Source organism: Zonotrichia leucophrys, chromosome 3 (genome assembly GCF_028769735.1).
Source record: "Zonotrichia leucophrys gambelii isolate GWCS_2022_RI chromosome 3, RI_Zleu_2.0, whole genome shotgun sequence".
Taxonomy (NCBI): Eukaryota; Metazoa; Chordata; class Aves; order Passeriformes; family Passerellidae; genus Zonotrichia; species Zonotrichia leucophrys.
The window spans coordinates 58,175,186-58,192,383 of NC_088172.1; the positions used below are offsets into that span (position 1 = coordinate 58,175,186).

Below are 17,198 nucleotides of genomic sequence, written 5' to 3' on the forward strand. Positions count from 1 at the left end.
TGAGGACAGAGAAGCTGAAGCCATGATGGCATGACATGCCTGGGTCAGGTTGTTTTTGAGCTGAGAACAGAAGGGTCCTGGGACCTTCTGGATGGCAGTACAACTTGTGAGTACCTAGAAGCCATTCCTCAGGGTCTATCTGTATGCCCTGGCTGTAGAGTAGACAAGACTTCAGAGTCTGCAGTGTTTGGAAAAAAACCCAGTATTTTCACCTTTCTCCGTGATTTGTCTTTTTTTTTTTTTTTTTCTATTTCTTAACCCAGGAAAAGGTCCTTCTGTTTTCCCTCCATCAGGCAATTTTACAGGTCTGTGTAGCAGCACTGCCCTCACCTCCTCGAGGATGCTTTCAGAACTGCATCAGGAGTGCTGCAAGGGCCTCCTGCCAACCCTGAGGCCTCTCCCATTAGGTCCTGGAGCACAGGAGGTGACCTGAGAGCATTCCTGAATGTGGACATGGGTGGGGATATGGGAGGATTCAACCTGTCCAAGGTGTCATCCCTAGGGTGCAGCCTTGGAAAGCTGCACAGGTGCAGGATCTCACTAACTCACGTGTTCAGGCTTATCACTTTCTCCTACTTGCATGTGGCCATTTTTTCCTACCTCTCAAGACTGCCCTTCCAGAGTTCATTCTTTTATACTACCTCTGTGGGAACTGTGTAAAGTAAACTACTAATTTGTTCTTTACTTGTGGTAATTCAGCTTTTACATTAATTTCTTGTACTAGCTCTGCCTGTATTCCCAACATTAAATCATCTTTTCATATGCAGATACTGCAATAGCCTTTGGGAAAAGGTATTTCAAATGCTTCACCATTCAGCAGCAGACATGACATTTAACACTGTGTAACTCAAACATTTATCTTGTGTCAATCCTTGCAGTTATGAACTCAATTGGAAATGCTGGTATGATTATCTCTCCTCAACTTTATAATTGAGAGTGCCTTTCAAACTCAGGATTTGAATTTGGTTTTTGTTTTGAATTTATTTCACATAATGTTATGAAATTATATTCATTTTCATAAAAACCTTTAATAGACTTGTACACCAAGGCAGTCACTGTTTTTCTTAAACATATTTAATTTAAACCACAATTATTTCTAAAATAGCTTAATATCCTTCTGAATAATAAGTCTACAGTATTCGGAGATTTGATAAAGCATACATCAAAAAATTTATCTTCTGGTTTGTAAAACCTGCAGGATTCTATTCCAATTAGATAACACAGTTTCTCTTGTGATGGATAAGATAAGATTAGGTATAGTTTTTTAGGCAAAAGACTAAAATTTATCAGTTATATGTTATTCCAGATGTAATATAATTCACAGCTAGAGCTGTGAGTCAAATGAACAGAATGTATCAGTGTCTAACAATTATATGTAAGATAAAATTTCCTTAAAGGTCATGAACTTTTAGCTTTGGGGTTGTAGTTCAGTAGCTTTTTTGACTTCTTTTTCAATAATGAGTTTTAACAGCCAGTGAAGAATAAAATTTATTAGTTTGTCTCTCTTAAAAATTAATAAATATCCAATAGTTTTGCCACTGAAATCTCACTTCAGTGGGAGTAGGTCCAAACACTAACTTCTCTTTCCTAAGAAAATGAGTACAAAATATTCCTCAGAAAATAACCTAATTTCTAGCATCCTTTCCAGATACCTGCTGAAGTCATTGATAGTGCAGATTATTGGGAAGTGGTCATAGTATTGCTGACTCTTTATGGAGCATTTAATGATGCTTGAACTTCTAAGTGACAGCCCATAAAAACATATAATTTGTGAGTATCTTGAGTCACTAAAACAAAATAGCCATCTTTAACTCTCAAAATTTTAAGGAAAGGTCAGAAAATGATTCCTATGTGTCCTCAGGTTCAGAAAGCAGATAACTACTAGAAATATGATTTAAAATTTTCATTAATTCATGTTCAAACCTCCATATAGGGTACTTTTATGCATGATTTTTGATTGCTCAAGGTTTTAAATCTTGTGCTTGATGTGAGCTAATCTAATTGCAAAACTGCCAAAGCATGAGCAGAACTGCGGATATACTTCTTTCCTTCTTGAAATTTCTCCTCATATTAAAAAAACTGCGGATATACTTCTTTCCTTCTTGAAATTTCTCCTCATATTAAAAAAAAAGGGAATATTATTCTCCTACTTTGATGTCACTTTTGGGTATCCTTGCTATAACTACTTCTGTAAATGATTTTACTAAGTGTAATATTCACAGCAAGCTTAAACCAAAAAGACATTATTATAGGAGTTGAAACTTTATTCTTACATGTACTTTCCCCAGACTCATCAAGAAACACACACAAAAAAGTGTGGGACCTTTTTCTACTGATTCCAACCAAGAGAACCAATCAACAGTTAATGCTAGGCATTACTAGATTAATTTTAATATTTTATGAAGAAAAGCCCCTTGCTGATAAGAACAGAAAGATGAAGTTCAGCAAGCAAATTTGGTAAAAGTAGTGTGTGTCAGCTAGGTTTGGAGCTGAAATAGCTTCATTAGAATATAAACCTCTCAAACTCCTCGACAGATACATTATAAATAATCACTGGGTGTATACTTTGAATACATTTAGGGAAAAACCGGCATGATACCACATTTTGGCATTTGTCTTATTAGGGAAGTGTCATTTAGCATTAGTAGTCTCATTACTTCAGGCTGACTTCACCTGTGGCTGTATTTCTGACAAGAATATCAAGCAGTTGTTCAAGATATTGCACCTGCTGCTTTCAGGATGAAGGCTGAAATATAACCACTTTACTGAGTGGCAGAATTGTACCTTTTTCTGTGTCTTCTTTACTGAGGTAACACATCACTGTGGTGAGCTATTGGCAAAATGTACTTTGTAATTAGTGACAAGAACTAACCTAGCATTTAATAAAATTATGTAAGTTTTCTTTTTTGAAATATAATCTCATTTCTCTAATTATGTTAGCTATAGTCTATTGTTTAATGGATGTAATAGTCATCTAATTCATCATTTCAGCTTTTCTTTAAAAAAATCCCTTGTACTCAATTTTGGTTAGGAAAAACTCGGAAATGAAAAAAAGACAGTCTGGCCTTAACAGCTCACTTTCTGCATTTCTAGAAGGGCCTGAAGAAAACAGGCTGTAAGCACAGATGGCTGAGATCTGTAGTGTACTAAAGATGATTCAGTTCATTCATTTAACATATCCTTCTGGCCTTTGTAGGGCTAGAGTGCAGTTGCTTGGAAAGAATAAAAAAAACTTTCCTAAGCTTAAACGAAGACACAGTGCTTGCAGTGTAGTTTCAGTTTAAAATAATGAGTTTTCTTCTCCTTAGCCAAAAGATGGTAAGGCCTCCATCCAATACAAAGTCCTTTTGACAATGTCAAAGATAAACATCTAGGGAAATGTAAGGGAAGCACTGACTTCCAGAGAGCCATGGGCTGGTCTGGAAGGCAAGATGATGGTGGTAAGGAGGACTTTGATACTGATGCATGGTAGCAGGCTAAAAGCAACTTTAGAACTGAGGAGATGGGCAGCTGGACCTAATCGAAGGGATAGGAGGCAGTAACAAATTCAGCTGGTCTTCAGGACAGGGGAAAACCTCTAGTGAGTAGCAGTGATGTTCAACCTGTATTAAACTATCCTTAGGGGCCAATGTTTACAGGACTTCTTTCTCTCTTCAAATCCACTCTACCTAGAGAAACTGAAATAGCCACTTCAGCGTTCTTTATAAAGCAGCTTTTGGGTTGTTCCTTCCTCTGTAAACCACTTAGAATGAAGGAAGTGGTAGCAGTTTTCCTTTTAAGCTTTGCAGTTTGACTGAGATTTTAGGTCAAGTGAAGTTTGTAATTTTGATGTTTTCTCTGCTGTTTTGTCCTGACTGGTAACAGAAACAGAGCTCACATCCACACAGAATTCTACTTTTTGTAAAATAGCCAGTACTTTAGGGTTTGTGAAGTACCCTCATAGGCTACTTTCTTTGAAGTTGTCCCTTAAAGATACCTGAGGTAAAATTTACTGAGCAAAGGAAGTTTTCTCATCGTAACTTTCTATCTGAACTCTGAAAAGAAATTGTGTGGTAAAGGGTTTTAGGTAGCAAAGTCAACATTAGGTGTAGAGAGTTCGCTGAAAAAGAAGAAACAAATCCTACTTGGAATAACTTATAACTGGTAAAATGTAGCCCCTCCTGACATCAGTGGGATAGCCTTGAAAAAGATATTCTGGGGAAACATGGAAGTGTTGGATCCTTGCCCTTTTCCCAGTGACAAGGTCTGGCAGAGGCTGTATAGTGTCAGTTTGATGGCCCAGGAAGTTGTGTGCCAGCAAGGCTGCTCTCTATGAACACAGCATTTATGCTTGGGATAGACCACAATAACACACACTGGCAGATCCATTTCTACAACTTTTTGGAGTTTTATTTTGTCAGTCAGGTACCTTCAGGGAATAAATATGGACTTTTATTTGTAACTCTACCAATCAAAGGTGTGGACAAATTGATGTGAGCGGCTGAATTATTGCAGCTTAGAAAGTGACTACTTGTCATTTCAGATTGTGAAAGTTAGATGATTCTGTATGTGCTCCCCACTTGTTACTAACATACTAGCTTAAATCTGATGGCTGAAATTTTTTAGTTTGTAATCAACTAGCAGTATACCCATGATTACTTAATGTGGTACTTGTAACAAATCCATTAAAAGTAGAGAATTCAATTTTCTCATGTTTACTGATCTTACTCAAAGATGCTCCTGTCGCGTATGGAGGCATACCATATTACAGGAGAGAAAACTAATGCTCTTTCTGCCTATTTTTCTTTTCTGTCCAGTGGTCCCAAACTTTCCTGTCTTTTCAGATTTGTATTTGACTACTGTATAGTTACTGTCTTACTAGTTTTTACAAATGACTCTTACTAGCTTTTACAAATTACTTACTGCAATATGTCAGAGACTAACTTGACAATCAGATCATGTCCTTGCTTTGCTCTTCTCAAGTAATTTGCCTTTGCAGCAGTGAAGATTTTAAAAAGTTATTACTTGCTGGTATGTCATGCAGTCCTCTTGTTCTTATCTTATTTTCTCTGCCAAAAAGTAGTTAATTATTTGAGTAAAAGAGATGTCTTGCAGTGAATCTGAATTGCAAGTGAATACTGAAAAATGAAACAGACTTCATACCTCCAGCAAGGTGTTTACAAGCTTGGGAGAGGTGAAAAAAACCAGATCATAACACTAAGAGAGGAAAGAAGAGGACAAAAAATATTTTCTCACTTGTTAATTTGAAAAGGGGAACTTTCTTGCAATATGACTTGCCTCTGTAGCACCCTGCAGTCAAACTGGAGTTTGTGGTTTTCTTATTTGGCGCATTACTTTTGTTGTGTGCTTGCAGAGTACATGAGAGGTTTTGTGTGTTCACTTTTGATCCAGCTTGTGGTTTGTTGTCATCTTATTGCAAAAGTTCTATGCCTTCTTGGTGATTTCTCATGGTCAACTCCTCACAGCACTGACTCTTTCTTCCTCACAGCCAGCAAATCCCACCCACTGCTCTCCTCACCCAGCTAACCCAGTCTTTTGTAGCACTCATCTTCTAACTTGACACAGCTGTGGCCTGTTAAAGGCAGGGCTGTTTCTAATCTTTGGTGATTAGTACAGCTGCAACTCTTCAGGTGTGAGACTACCTTCTGCACTATCTTTATTTTCTTACATTCTGTACCTCCACAGTGGTTGTCATGGTTTAGAGGAATAAATGCAGCAAATAAGTCCCTAGTGGTGAACAACAGGTGACCTCACCTGAAGAGATTACTCATGGCTGAGTTGGGTGAAGTAACTCTTGCTCCCTACCTTTTGTCATTTTAAGTGCGTTGGAGCATTCTTCCAGGCAGAGTTCTCTGCTGAGGGTTTTGTCAGTTTTTAGGAGTCTCTCTAAATGGGTCTTAAAAATGTAGTTGGTATTTCCTAATGGCACTTAAAGCAGACCAAGAAAGCACAGTTTCAGTCTTTCTCTTCAGCATTATCATCTTTGAGATCTTCTTTTAAATGGTGATTAGCCTATATTTCAAGGAAATGTTCAGTTCAAATATGAATGATTCATATTTCCTTATGTTATTGCCCAAATAAATCAATGGCTGGTTTAATTCAAATATTGAGATTAAGTGGGACACATTTTTTTGTTTTCAAGACCCCTGAAAACACAACACACTGTTATATGGCTTGGGAAGACCCACACAGACATTCTATGCATCTCTTAAGAAAACAGGCTCCAGGAGTCTCATAAGCACCTCACTGCTGAGCTGTTTCTGCTTCATTTCGTAAATGAAAAACAAATGGTTCTCTTGGTAAAGAGAATGGGGACAAATTTGCCAAACAGCTGTAATAAAGAAAAAGAACATAAACCTTTTAGATGGAGCTCATGGGTTCTGCTCCCCACACTACTGAAGTGTTAATACAACCAAAGAGTGCTAGTTTCAGTATAGCTGTGGCACAAATGTAATACTTACTGGCTCACAGGAGCAATTTATGAGGTGGAATTTTTTGTTAGTTTCTTCTTTTGTATGTCTTCTGTTGATCAAGATAACATCTCTGGTTTTTACTACAGCATCCTAATGTTTTTATTAAGATATTTAAGGCATGTAATGCAATGAGTGAGAATAATTACCACTATATGTAACTCTCAGCAGTGTCTTTAGATATGTGGATCCCTCTCAGAAATGGCCTTATCTTGAATTTCCTCAGTGGTGAAGCAAAGCTTCCTTTGGCACCGAAAGAAAAGTGTCATAAAAATCCTCTTCGTAAAATTGCAGTCATAGCAGGTTTAGAATTTACCTTTATACTGCTGTACAGACTCTGAATGAAGAATACAGGGAAAATGTGTGATTTTTTGATTAGGGTACAAGTTGAACAGACCTTAAAAGAGGTTAAAAAATGTCAAAGGCTGTTTGAGCCCCAAGTGTAGGGCTCAAAGTATGTTACTGTCTCACCTAGTTTTGGGTAGAGGTCAGAAAGAAAATCACAATAATAATTATTTTGCCTTTCACAGCTGATCCTGGTAGCAAAAGGTAGTTTCAGATAAGATTAGGTCTTTTATTCAGTGGCTCTTTCAAAGGAAGAAAGTTCTTAGCCTGGGGCCCTGATGTAGCTCTTCACTGACTACAATAATGAAGAGATTTCTTTCATTACAGGTTTCCTCTCTCAGCTGTCTGAGTGTGGATTGAAATGGATGTACCCACCAAGCTGGTACAGATGGCTCTGTTTTTGGCTATTGCACAGAATTAACTGGTGCTTTCTATTCCATATATGCCCTTACATTGTCCATACCTCGGTAGCTGTGTGCATTGAACAATCTATGTAGCTTATGTCAGATGTTCTTTTTCTCTCATATCTTTTTCCCTGGAGGAGAAAGATGTGCAGCATGTTGTCTTGCTCTGGGAGCATGGCAAACAGATTTTAAGATAACCTGCAGGGTCACCAAGTCTCATCTAGGGCTGTTGCAGAAACCTGCTTTGCATAATGCTCTTGTGGGCTGAGCAAGCTCCACTCAGACATCAGACTTCTTTGTGCTGCTACTGGACAGCTGTTATGCTACTTTCATACAAGGATTGGAAATCTTTCCTTTAGAGCTGCAGATTTTCTGCCTTGTTTTTTGCCTGTTCCATCTTGTGTTCATGTTGTTCTTGATCTTAATTAGCTTTTTCCCTTCTAGACTCTCTGTCACACTTACTGAATTTATAGACACCAATCTTTCTCTTAGCATATGTTTTGGTAGTCTGTTGTACTGTTAGTATGGGTTTGACTATGTTTGAGATAATTGTGATTTCATCAAAATTAAAGTTGAGAAAAATCAATCCAAATGGATTTAATTTTTCATTTCTTGCAACAGTTAACTTGAACTACAGCAAAATTAGTGCTTTACTGATGTATGACAGAACCCTTCTTTAAAATTTGGGTAAGAAACCTGCTGTATATATTTTTTTTTTAATATGCACTGCTGTAACATCTAATAGCATTATTCAGTTTAGTCTCCTGTCCCTCCTTGGATAGGACTTTAAGAATAACCTTACTAGCTTCAAAGGAGTTTCTGTTGAACAAAGTTCCACATGAAATTGGAAATACATCCTGCTGAAACATAACGTTCTTGCTAATGACAAGTCAGGGGTGAGGTTGTCCTGCCTCACCCTGGAACTTGAGGCAAGTCATCAAAGCAGCATGGCTCAAACTGTACTGCCTTGGAATAAGTCCCTTGGTGAGTGCAGGTCCTGGCCTATAAATATCTGGAAATGGCTCCACCTGGGTTGTTCTCAGCATATGGCAAGGCCACAGGGTTTACCCAAGCACACGGTTGTGGGATTGGGCTGCTTGGTGTGGAGCTCCCACCAGACACGGATCTTCCCCTCCTCCCCACACCCATGTAGGACTGCTGCTCAGGAGTACCTCTGGCTCACAGAAAAAAAAGCAAAATTGACCTGATTGCTGAGTATGATGTTGAGTCACAGGCTAGAAAAGAGGCCATTCTGCTGCATTTGAAATTTATGAGAAGCTAGGGCAGCTCAGTGCAAAGGGCCGGGGAACTTCAGTTTTGTGTTTGACACTAGACCTGTCAGGTTTGTCTGCAACTTAGTATGACAATACTGTCATAGTGTGTCTGCATAGTGTTGATCTGTGGAAAATGATCCATGTTTTTGGAAAAATGCACACATTTCTGCTGGGTTTATACAGAATGCCTGAATTGTCTCCTGCTGTATTTTCCTTCTGTTGACTACACTTTTGAGAAGTTTTATTTTTTTTTAAGAAATTAACCTTATTCAGAAGTCCCCCTCTTTGCAATTTGCTGTTTCAAACAGTTGCTGGAAACAGGGAAGAGGGACCTCTCCAATTACCCCTTGCTTGAAAAGATCAGGGTCTAGAAGCGATCAGCATATCTGATTCTACTCCCTCATTTGATGAAAGAAACATTATGGATATGGATAACATCAAATTAATTATTCTCTTTTTGAACCATTTCTTGTTACTGTTAATAGATATGGGGTTTTTTTTAATCTGTCTGTTCCTCTTACGTGATGAGTGTTCATCATTAGTCCTGCTCTCATGTCAGGCATAAAATATTCAAAGAAATCTTGGGGTTTCACCTGTTTCCACAGGAGAAGGTCCTCTGAATTTTATAAAACTGTTTTGGCTTGCTGAATGTATAAATAGATGTGAATTTGAGAATCAGGTTTTATACATAGTTTGGACCACACAGTTTAGGTATTTCTGCCTTCGAAAGGGTTATTTCTGAAGTTCTTTCAGTTAGAAAGTCTCCTATTCTAAGAGACACATCATCAAGCCTAAATTTTAGCTGTCATAAACATTGCTTGGTCAAATTAGTATGACTTTGAAAATGCTACCAGATGACCATGTTTTAAATGTGCATCCATAATTCATGTTCACTTTTGTGAACATGGACTGCATGTTATGCAGACAGCTAAGAATTAAATCTTTTTTTCCCTTTCCTGTTACTGTTTTGCTAAATTAACTTGGCTGTGGGTTATGCCATAGAAATGTCAATAAAACTTCACTCTTACTGTCCATTCTGTCTCCTTTTCTACCTATCTTCTACCTTGTTTAACAGACTTTACTCTCTGTTGTAAGTCAAGGTAAGTAGCCCCTCCCAGAACTGCAGTCTCCAGTTCTGTTAAGACCTCCTGATACATGGATAGCCTGATGTTCCACTGAACTCTGAGGATGCTCACTTTAATGGATCTCTTTTGCTCTTCCTTCTGCTAATGCTGCTTGATTTTGGAGGGGGAAACTATCACTTTCCCATCACAATTCAATAGTTTGGTTTTTTTTTTTATAGGAAATTATGGGGAAAGTGGAATGGAAGCCTTCAAAGAGTTGGCTGCCCAAGAGGGTCTCTGCATTGCTCACTCTGACAAGATCTACAGCAACGCCGGCGAGAAGAGCTTTGACCGGCTGCTGCGCAAGCTGCGGGAGAGGCTGCCCAAGGCCCGAGTGGTGGTGTGCTTCTGCGAGGGAATGACCGTCAGGGGCATCCTCATCGCCATGCGCCGCCTGGGGGTGCTCGGCGAGTTCCTGCTCATTGGAAGGTAAGGCTCTGAGCATGCTTTCTCTGCCTGTCCTCTCACTCTTGTCCTGTAGGCAGGCCTTTGATTTCAGAACTGTGCAGCTTAGGCTACTTGTGATTTCCATATTTAATTGTCTACGGCATGAAAAGTGGCAAGATGGTAGAGTAGATTCTCAGGAAGGAGATATGATGATGTGTGCCAGTTTGATCAGTGGTGATAGCTTTTGCTGAACTAAATATTAATTAATAACTTTTTTGTATGGATATATGACATTACTGGTTTTGTGCTTTTGCACACTCTAGATGAATGTTTCATGGACATATTTTTAGACCTGAAGTAGGGAGTGAAGAATTCTGATTTCAGTATATGATCTGTGGCATGTGACAAAATTTTATGTGTTTGAGTAACGACGACCCCTCATAATTTGAAACTCCAATTACCAAGTTTTTTTGATTACTGGAACTTTTTTCCAGTCTCATGATTATAACCTTGCATTCTCAGTTGTACACTTTGCTGTGATCTTTGCTATTGAAAGCTGGGGCACTGATATTATGCAGACTGCTTTGGTTTTTAAAATGTCAGAATTGCTGATGGCTAAATGAGTATGTATGTGTGTCTTTATATCACTAGAGTAACAGTGCAGGTGTGTATTGGACAGAAAAGGCTGTTTTTATCAAAATGAGAATGGTTGCTTTGCTCTACTAGAGTTTATCTTTGTAGGTAATCACTAAAATATAGTACATTTAGTTATATCATGCATTTTATCCACAATTTCATTTTTTTGTGATATTTCTTATTTTGAGGCTTCTTTGACTTTCACCTTGATTTCTGCAATGTCTTTGTCCACTTTTCTGTCTTGATGAACATTGCTCAAATGATGAGGATGGATATTTTCTGTCTTTCGTGTTGGATTGATAATGTCTGCTTTAATCCTTCTATTTAGTCTCTGTTTCTTTATTTGTAATTTTAACATTCCTTGAAGGAATGTTTAAATTAATTATTTCAAGACCCTTGTCAGTTATTTCCATGCCTACTTAGCTTCTGCTGTCATTTGATCCTCACTTCTATTTGTCCCGTTCTTTCCCTAAAGTCTTTGTGTCTGTGTTTGTGACTGAGATCCTCTCCTTTTGGTCTCTGCTGTGGAATTGTCCTCCCTTGACTGTATTGCTCTTCAAAACCCACAGTTATGGTTTCTACAAGTCAGATACCTACTCTGGCCTAAGGAATAGACTGAAAGCATTAAGTCAATCTCGTCAATTTTTTGTTGCAGTCCTTGTTTGCTATCTTTTTGAAGCTGAGGTTCTAGAGTATCTCCAGAAGGTTGTGAAGATAAGATGTAGCACATTTGGACAACTGTCAGCAGTAAAATAAAACAAAGAGGAAGACTGTATTGAAAATTGTATGTTCCAGATTGTGCACATGCAAGTGCACATTTAGTTCAAGTGCATAATTTAGTTTGCAGCAGTTGAAATGAATAATGGAAGGCTTTGGGAGTGACATGTTTTATGTACAGGTTTTCAGTGACTAGAAGAAACTGAATATAATAAAATTAGTCTCAGTGACAGCCTCCCTGGTCTTTTAGTAAACACCCTGAAGCTTTTGGGCAGTGCTGTGCTTTCTTTGAGTATTGTCACAAAGAAACCAGTGTCTCATTGTTCACTGATTTTGTTGCTCCCTCTTGATGCTGATCATACTGAGAACCAAATAAATTAGACCTCATGCATTAAGCCACAAACATTGGGTTCCTATTAAACCACTCAATCCCCTACTCCTTGGATATGTGGAATATTTAAGCTTTAAATTTTGGCTCTGAGCCCTTACCAAACATAACACTGGTCCATAAATTTCAGTTGTTTTTCTTAGAATTTGTTCAACAGTGTAGTTCTTAGCTTTTTGTCAGAAATGCCCACCTATTAAATGGAATAATGGAATTTCTTTGGAAATCACTATGTATTTTTCAGGTAGATTTTCACATACTCTTCCTTTATGCTGGTAGTTGAGTATGGGAGACTCCTTTTCAGGGCTGAATGGGTTCTGTCAGTTGTAAAACAGGCTGGTTATTGCTTTGCATAGTCTAGATTGTGCACGACAGCTGGTTGAAATAAAAAGTATTATAGGGCTTGCACATGTTCTTATGTGCTTGCAGAACTAAAAGAAAAGAAATTTTCTTTGAATTGTCTTAATTAAGTGATTTAAAAAAATGGCAAATTAGCAAACTTGTGAATAAGTAAGTTGCAGTGGAACTGCAGTGCTATGAATTTGGTCATCTATATACAAACAAGAACCAAGGCACACTTTAATGTTATTTTGATGCGCTATTCAGTCTTTTTTATTCAAGTAACCAGCTAAGCAAAAAACTAAGAGCCTTTTAAGAACATTCTTTTAATTGAAGGAAGTGAGAGTGAATGAGAAATCAAGATTTTTTTTCAATAATAAGCTAAACAAAGCCTTTAGTTTACCCACAGGTTTATTATCAGCCACATTTTATCAACCCCACAGTCTGCTCTGACTCACTGTAAAGAGGGAGCCTTTGCAAAGGAACACCTGGCTAAATAGTTCTCTTCCTGCTGCATCTTCAATACTGCTATTTGTCAAAGTAGACAGGAACAGCTTAGCTTAACTAAATTCATGCTATCAGAAAGAGATCTGGGAATTAAATTTGACTTCTGTTTAATCTTAAGTTCAGTCTCCTTTGCTACTGGAAGTGGGGGTCTGTTATTTTAGTGAGAAGGGAATTCCTCTCTCTGAATTCCTCTCTCTAAAACAGTACAATAGATGAGGTTACAATCCTGCCTGAGGCAGAATGGCAGGTATTTTGAAGTTGTGTTGAAATGTAGCAGAGAATGAGTAAGAAAATTTATTAAACTATGAAATGATGATGATAAATTTTGAAAGAGACTGAGAATGAAAGGGAAAGAAGGCAAAACTTGGTCATGGCTTTTTGTATAAAAAGAAATAATAGAATAGAATTGGAGTAAGCAAAGGCAAAAATTATGCAAAAAATGGAACTGTACTCTTACGGGAGTTCAGGTGATAGCTCTTTTAGCAGAAATTAGTTTTGATGTGAAGAGATTATGTAGGAAGATGATCAACCTCATGTGTCTAATCATGTTTATGCAGGCCAGTGGGTTTTATATTACTTAATAAGCATCAATTAGATTTTGTGAGAATTTTGCAAGATTGATGAATCTCCTATATATCCATTGAGATTATGCATCAAGAAAAGGTGTGTAACTGACTTTTCAGAATCCATACGGGTAATGCAAAGCAGATGAGAAACAAATGAAATAACCAGTTTTAAGAGATGCTCTGAGCTCATTGGAGAAATTTTTAGATGAATAGTTGGAAATTAAAATGCTCTTTCACAATTTGTTCTCAGACTCCTACACTCAATGGTCTGTGTAAAAGTACAAAGAACTTTACAAAGGAAGGGTTATATTAATGCACATGCTAGTTTTCAGTACAGTCATTCGTGGAAGGTACTGTTTTACTTCTGAAGGCCTTCTGATGCTTTACAGTCTCCAATAATGCTGCTGTATGGGCTGTTGCAGAACTATAAATTTTAAGTGTCAGTAGAGCACTCTCTCAAAGTTTGAATGCTTAGCAATGAAGGTCTGGTTGGATTCTCTGTCAACCCATTTTGAAGAGCAAGTCTGTTCTTTCTATGTATCTAATAAAACTCATTTAGCATAGGATGATGGAGCTTTCAGAGTACCTACTGTGGTGAATTTTTTTCTGACTGCTTCCCCTTCAAAAGCCAATATAAATAATGGCTATGGCATTTAAATTCATACTTTCTAAAATATTGACAAAGCATTATCACTGTAAACTGTTTGGTTCTATTATCTGATATTTCTGGATAAGTGGAACTTGATTGCATCCAAGTGCAAGAGCAAACAATTTGTTGGTGAGTTGACAGAGAAATGTGACCTGATGTGGTCAATCCCTGGGCAGCAGGGTGTGTGGGAGGATTTTGGCAGATGCCTAGGGCAGTTATCACCTTCCAAGGCCTGGGATTTTATGGCAGAACACACATGTAATCCCACTGAATTGGTACAGCATTTGACAGGGGAATGCTTTGCCTACCCCAGTCAGAGCCCTCAGTTCCTTAGCACTGAGACTATTGAGCCTTTTTCAGCTCCATCACAGCAGAGGAAGGAGAGCCTCTGCACTTGAGGACACCATGGCTAAAGCAGGCACCCAAACCCTATGCAGTATAATCACCCCAGCTGTCAAAAAGTGATAGCAGAAGCTGACAGATCCATAACATCGTTTAGTGAGGGAGGAGAAAGAATCTGGTCAGGAAGCTGGGCTTTCTGCAAGGAAGCAGGAGAAGGAAGTGACCAAAGTTTCTCTCTGTTTGAATATATTTAATTGGCAAAAAAATATTTTAATTTGCCCCAAGCTAAGTTTTCTGCCTGTAATGGTAATTTTCTGTATTTTAACTTGTGAGATTTTTTTCTCTCTGTTTTCTACCTTTGTTCTGTTCAGTAGGGTAGCTGGCAAGTGGCTGAGTGAGCATTTGGCTGCTGACCAAGGTTACAGATGACACAGCTTGCAGTGCCAAAAGCATAATGTTATGTATTTCTCCTTCATTCAGCTCTGACATCACAAATAACATAAGAATATCACAAATGCCACCTCACACAGGTGGCTTAGAAGACTGCCTGCCTCTTGCTCCCTGATGAGTCCCTGGCTCATGCATTACTTATCAAATGACTGAGAATGTTCAACTGCTGATGGAATATTCTTCATAAAGGAGTTGACCATCAGAGGATATGATGGATAAGGACTGTTCTTTTAAATTTGACTAGCTGAAAGAATGATGCTGGACTCTGCTGTCCAATGCACCATGTCTTCATCACTTGGGCTGCCCCATATTTATGAAAAATCAATGACAAATGTCCACATTCTCCTAAAGCAGCTGAAATGTTTTGCAGGGCCAATATGTTTAATTCCATTGAGAATAAAAATTGCTATTTTTAGGTATTTATAAGATTACAAAGAAATCAGTAAGAACCAACATTATGTTGTCAATGGGGGAAAAACCCTGCCTTGTGCTAGTGCAGATTATCTAGGATAGCTTTGGGCCTTATAAAACTAATAAAAATAGTAGATATGGTACAATGTTGCTCATAATACTGTTTTATGCCAACTTGTTATGAATGGGAATGTGTTAAGAAAACTGGTAGTAATTTAGCACTGCCAAATATATATGATTGAACCCAAACCATTCATATTCCATGTGCTGTTCTTTGAGAGGGCAGTCTGGGTGGTAAAACTCAGAGGTTTGAAAGTACAAAGTAAAGATGACAAGACAATTTTCATGCTGAAAATAATAAGAAAATTAGTAATTTAAGACCCAAAGGTTTACTTTCCATACATTTTGCTGCAAGAAAGGGGACTACTTTTTCTTCCTGGTACCTCCATGACCAAAGATGTTTAGAATGACTACTTTTAATGTTTCTGTTGTTGACACTCCAGGTTAATGGAAGACTGTGTTTAAATAAATATTTAGATATAATCAGAAGTTTAGCTAGGTTTGGATTCAAATTCATGGATTAAAATTGAGGTAGCTTCTGCGAAATGCTGAAATAAGTCATTATCATTTTTCAAATCCTTTCAGAGTCTAACTGAAGTTGACATTTAAACAAAGTATTGTCAATTAAGATAGTCCCACCTGGCAACATCTAACCATTTCTTGAACATTATCCAGGTTTGTAATGGGATCCACTGCTAACTTTAAAGTCTGAGACCTCAGAGCATGTCCCTAGAAAATTTTATACCTTATTCATGGTTCCTTTAGTAGTTGCAGTCTATCACTTGTTCACTATGACAAGAATTTATAATCTGTGTGGATGAAAACAGAATTACATGATGCAAGAAGACTGAGCAAGCATATTTTGTTTACTCTCTAAACTACAATAACACCAACCCATGTAAAAATGGCATTGCATATTAAGTGCCAATTAAATAGCAGTATATTTGAGCAGAACTGCATTTTGAGTCTTAAAAAAAAGCAATGCTCACTTTTACAGAGACCAAAGGATACAAGAAGAATACATATTTTTTATGGTAAGTGGGATTTATGTACTGCTGTGGGCAATTTTTAAAATATGGGGGCTGTTCTTTTGTCTTTTTACTTCTTGCTTCTATGTGATGTGAGTTAAACTAGGTTTTGAATGTAACTAAACCTCTTTTACATGGGCATCCAGAAATAGTTTTAAAAACACCTAGTAATCCTTAGCTATTTCTGTGTATGCACTCAGTGCTTTAAATGAGGATGAAATGTACAGAAGTGGTAGGTAAAATATCGGTGTTTTGCAAATGATTATTAAAATACCAATTTATAAGTTAAGATGTTTTAATAAAGTAAATATTTAGTCAGTTTTTAAAGTGATATGAAAGCTTTCTGGCTTGACAAAAAGGTTGTGAAAACCTGTTTTAAACAATATACACTGTTTAATGGTAGCATTAACATACCTTTTCCATAAATGAGAGAAAATAAAGGACTGGTGGTTTTTTTGCTTGTGAAGATGTAATGGAATTGGTTGTCAAAGCAAAGGAATTGTATCTTTTACTTGCTTAAGTCACTGGAATAGGAGAGGAAACAAAAACATACAACTAAGTGTCTTAATAAAATTACCAAATGTTATGCTTGAATTTTATGATGGTAAAATTTGTGGGGTAAAGCCCTCACATTTCTAGATTTCTTAAAACTTCTGGGATTCTAGTGCAGTTTATGCTTCTTACTTAGCAAAGGAAAGCTAGGACTTGGTTCAGAGTTTTCAAAATATCTTGGCATGGGTTCTGCAGGAAGAGTTATCTAAGCTAGTAGAGTCCAAGTGAATGCAAGGAAAGACCAACCTTGACAGAAATAATTTACCTTGAAGTTTTCTGCAAAGGTTTCCAACCCTGAAAATGTGCAAAAGTTCAGGATCTGCTTGTTGTCGATGAACTAGTGTGGATGTTACATAATAGAGTTATTAAGGTAGTGCCGTGTGTTAAGGGTTTATTTATTAGGCAATATATGTTTCATCATGCCCCTGCAAAAAACAGGAGCTGGATGGCTGCTGCTCATCTGGAAAATGATGTTGTACTTTTATGTGAAGGCATCATATTGAATGATGTTATTTCAAGGGTCTTTGCATAATTTATGTAGGGCCAGACTTT

General features: G+C 37.6%; 1 protein-coding gene across 5 annotated transcripts in view; it reads left to right on the forward strand.

Moving 5' to 3' along the window:
* The window catches only part of GRM1 (glutamate metabotropic receptor 1), a 182,613-nt gene that overhangs the window by 27,921 nt on the left and 137,494 nt on the right, over window positions 1–17,198 (forward strand). For all 5 annotated transcript variants that reach the window (XM_064708404.1, XM_064708406.1, XM_064708401.1 and 2 more), the window contains exon 3: window positions 9,797–10,046. In XM_064708404.1, coding sequence (XP_064564474.1) covers window positions 9,797–10,046 — 250 coding nt within the window. The remainder of the gene's footprint in view (window positions 1–9,796; window positions 10,047–17,198) is intronic.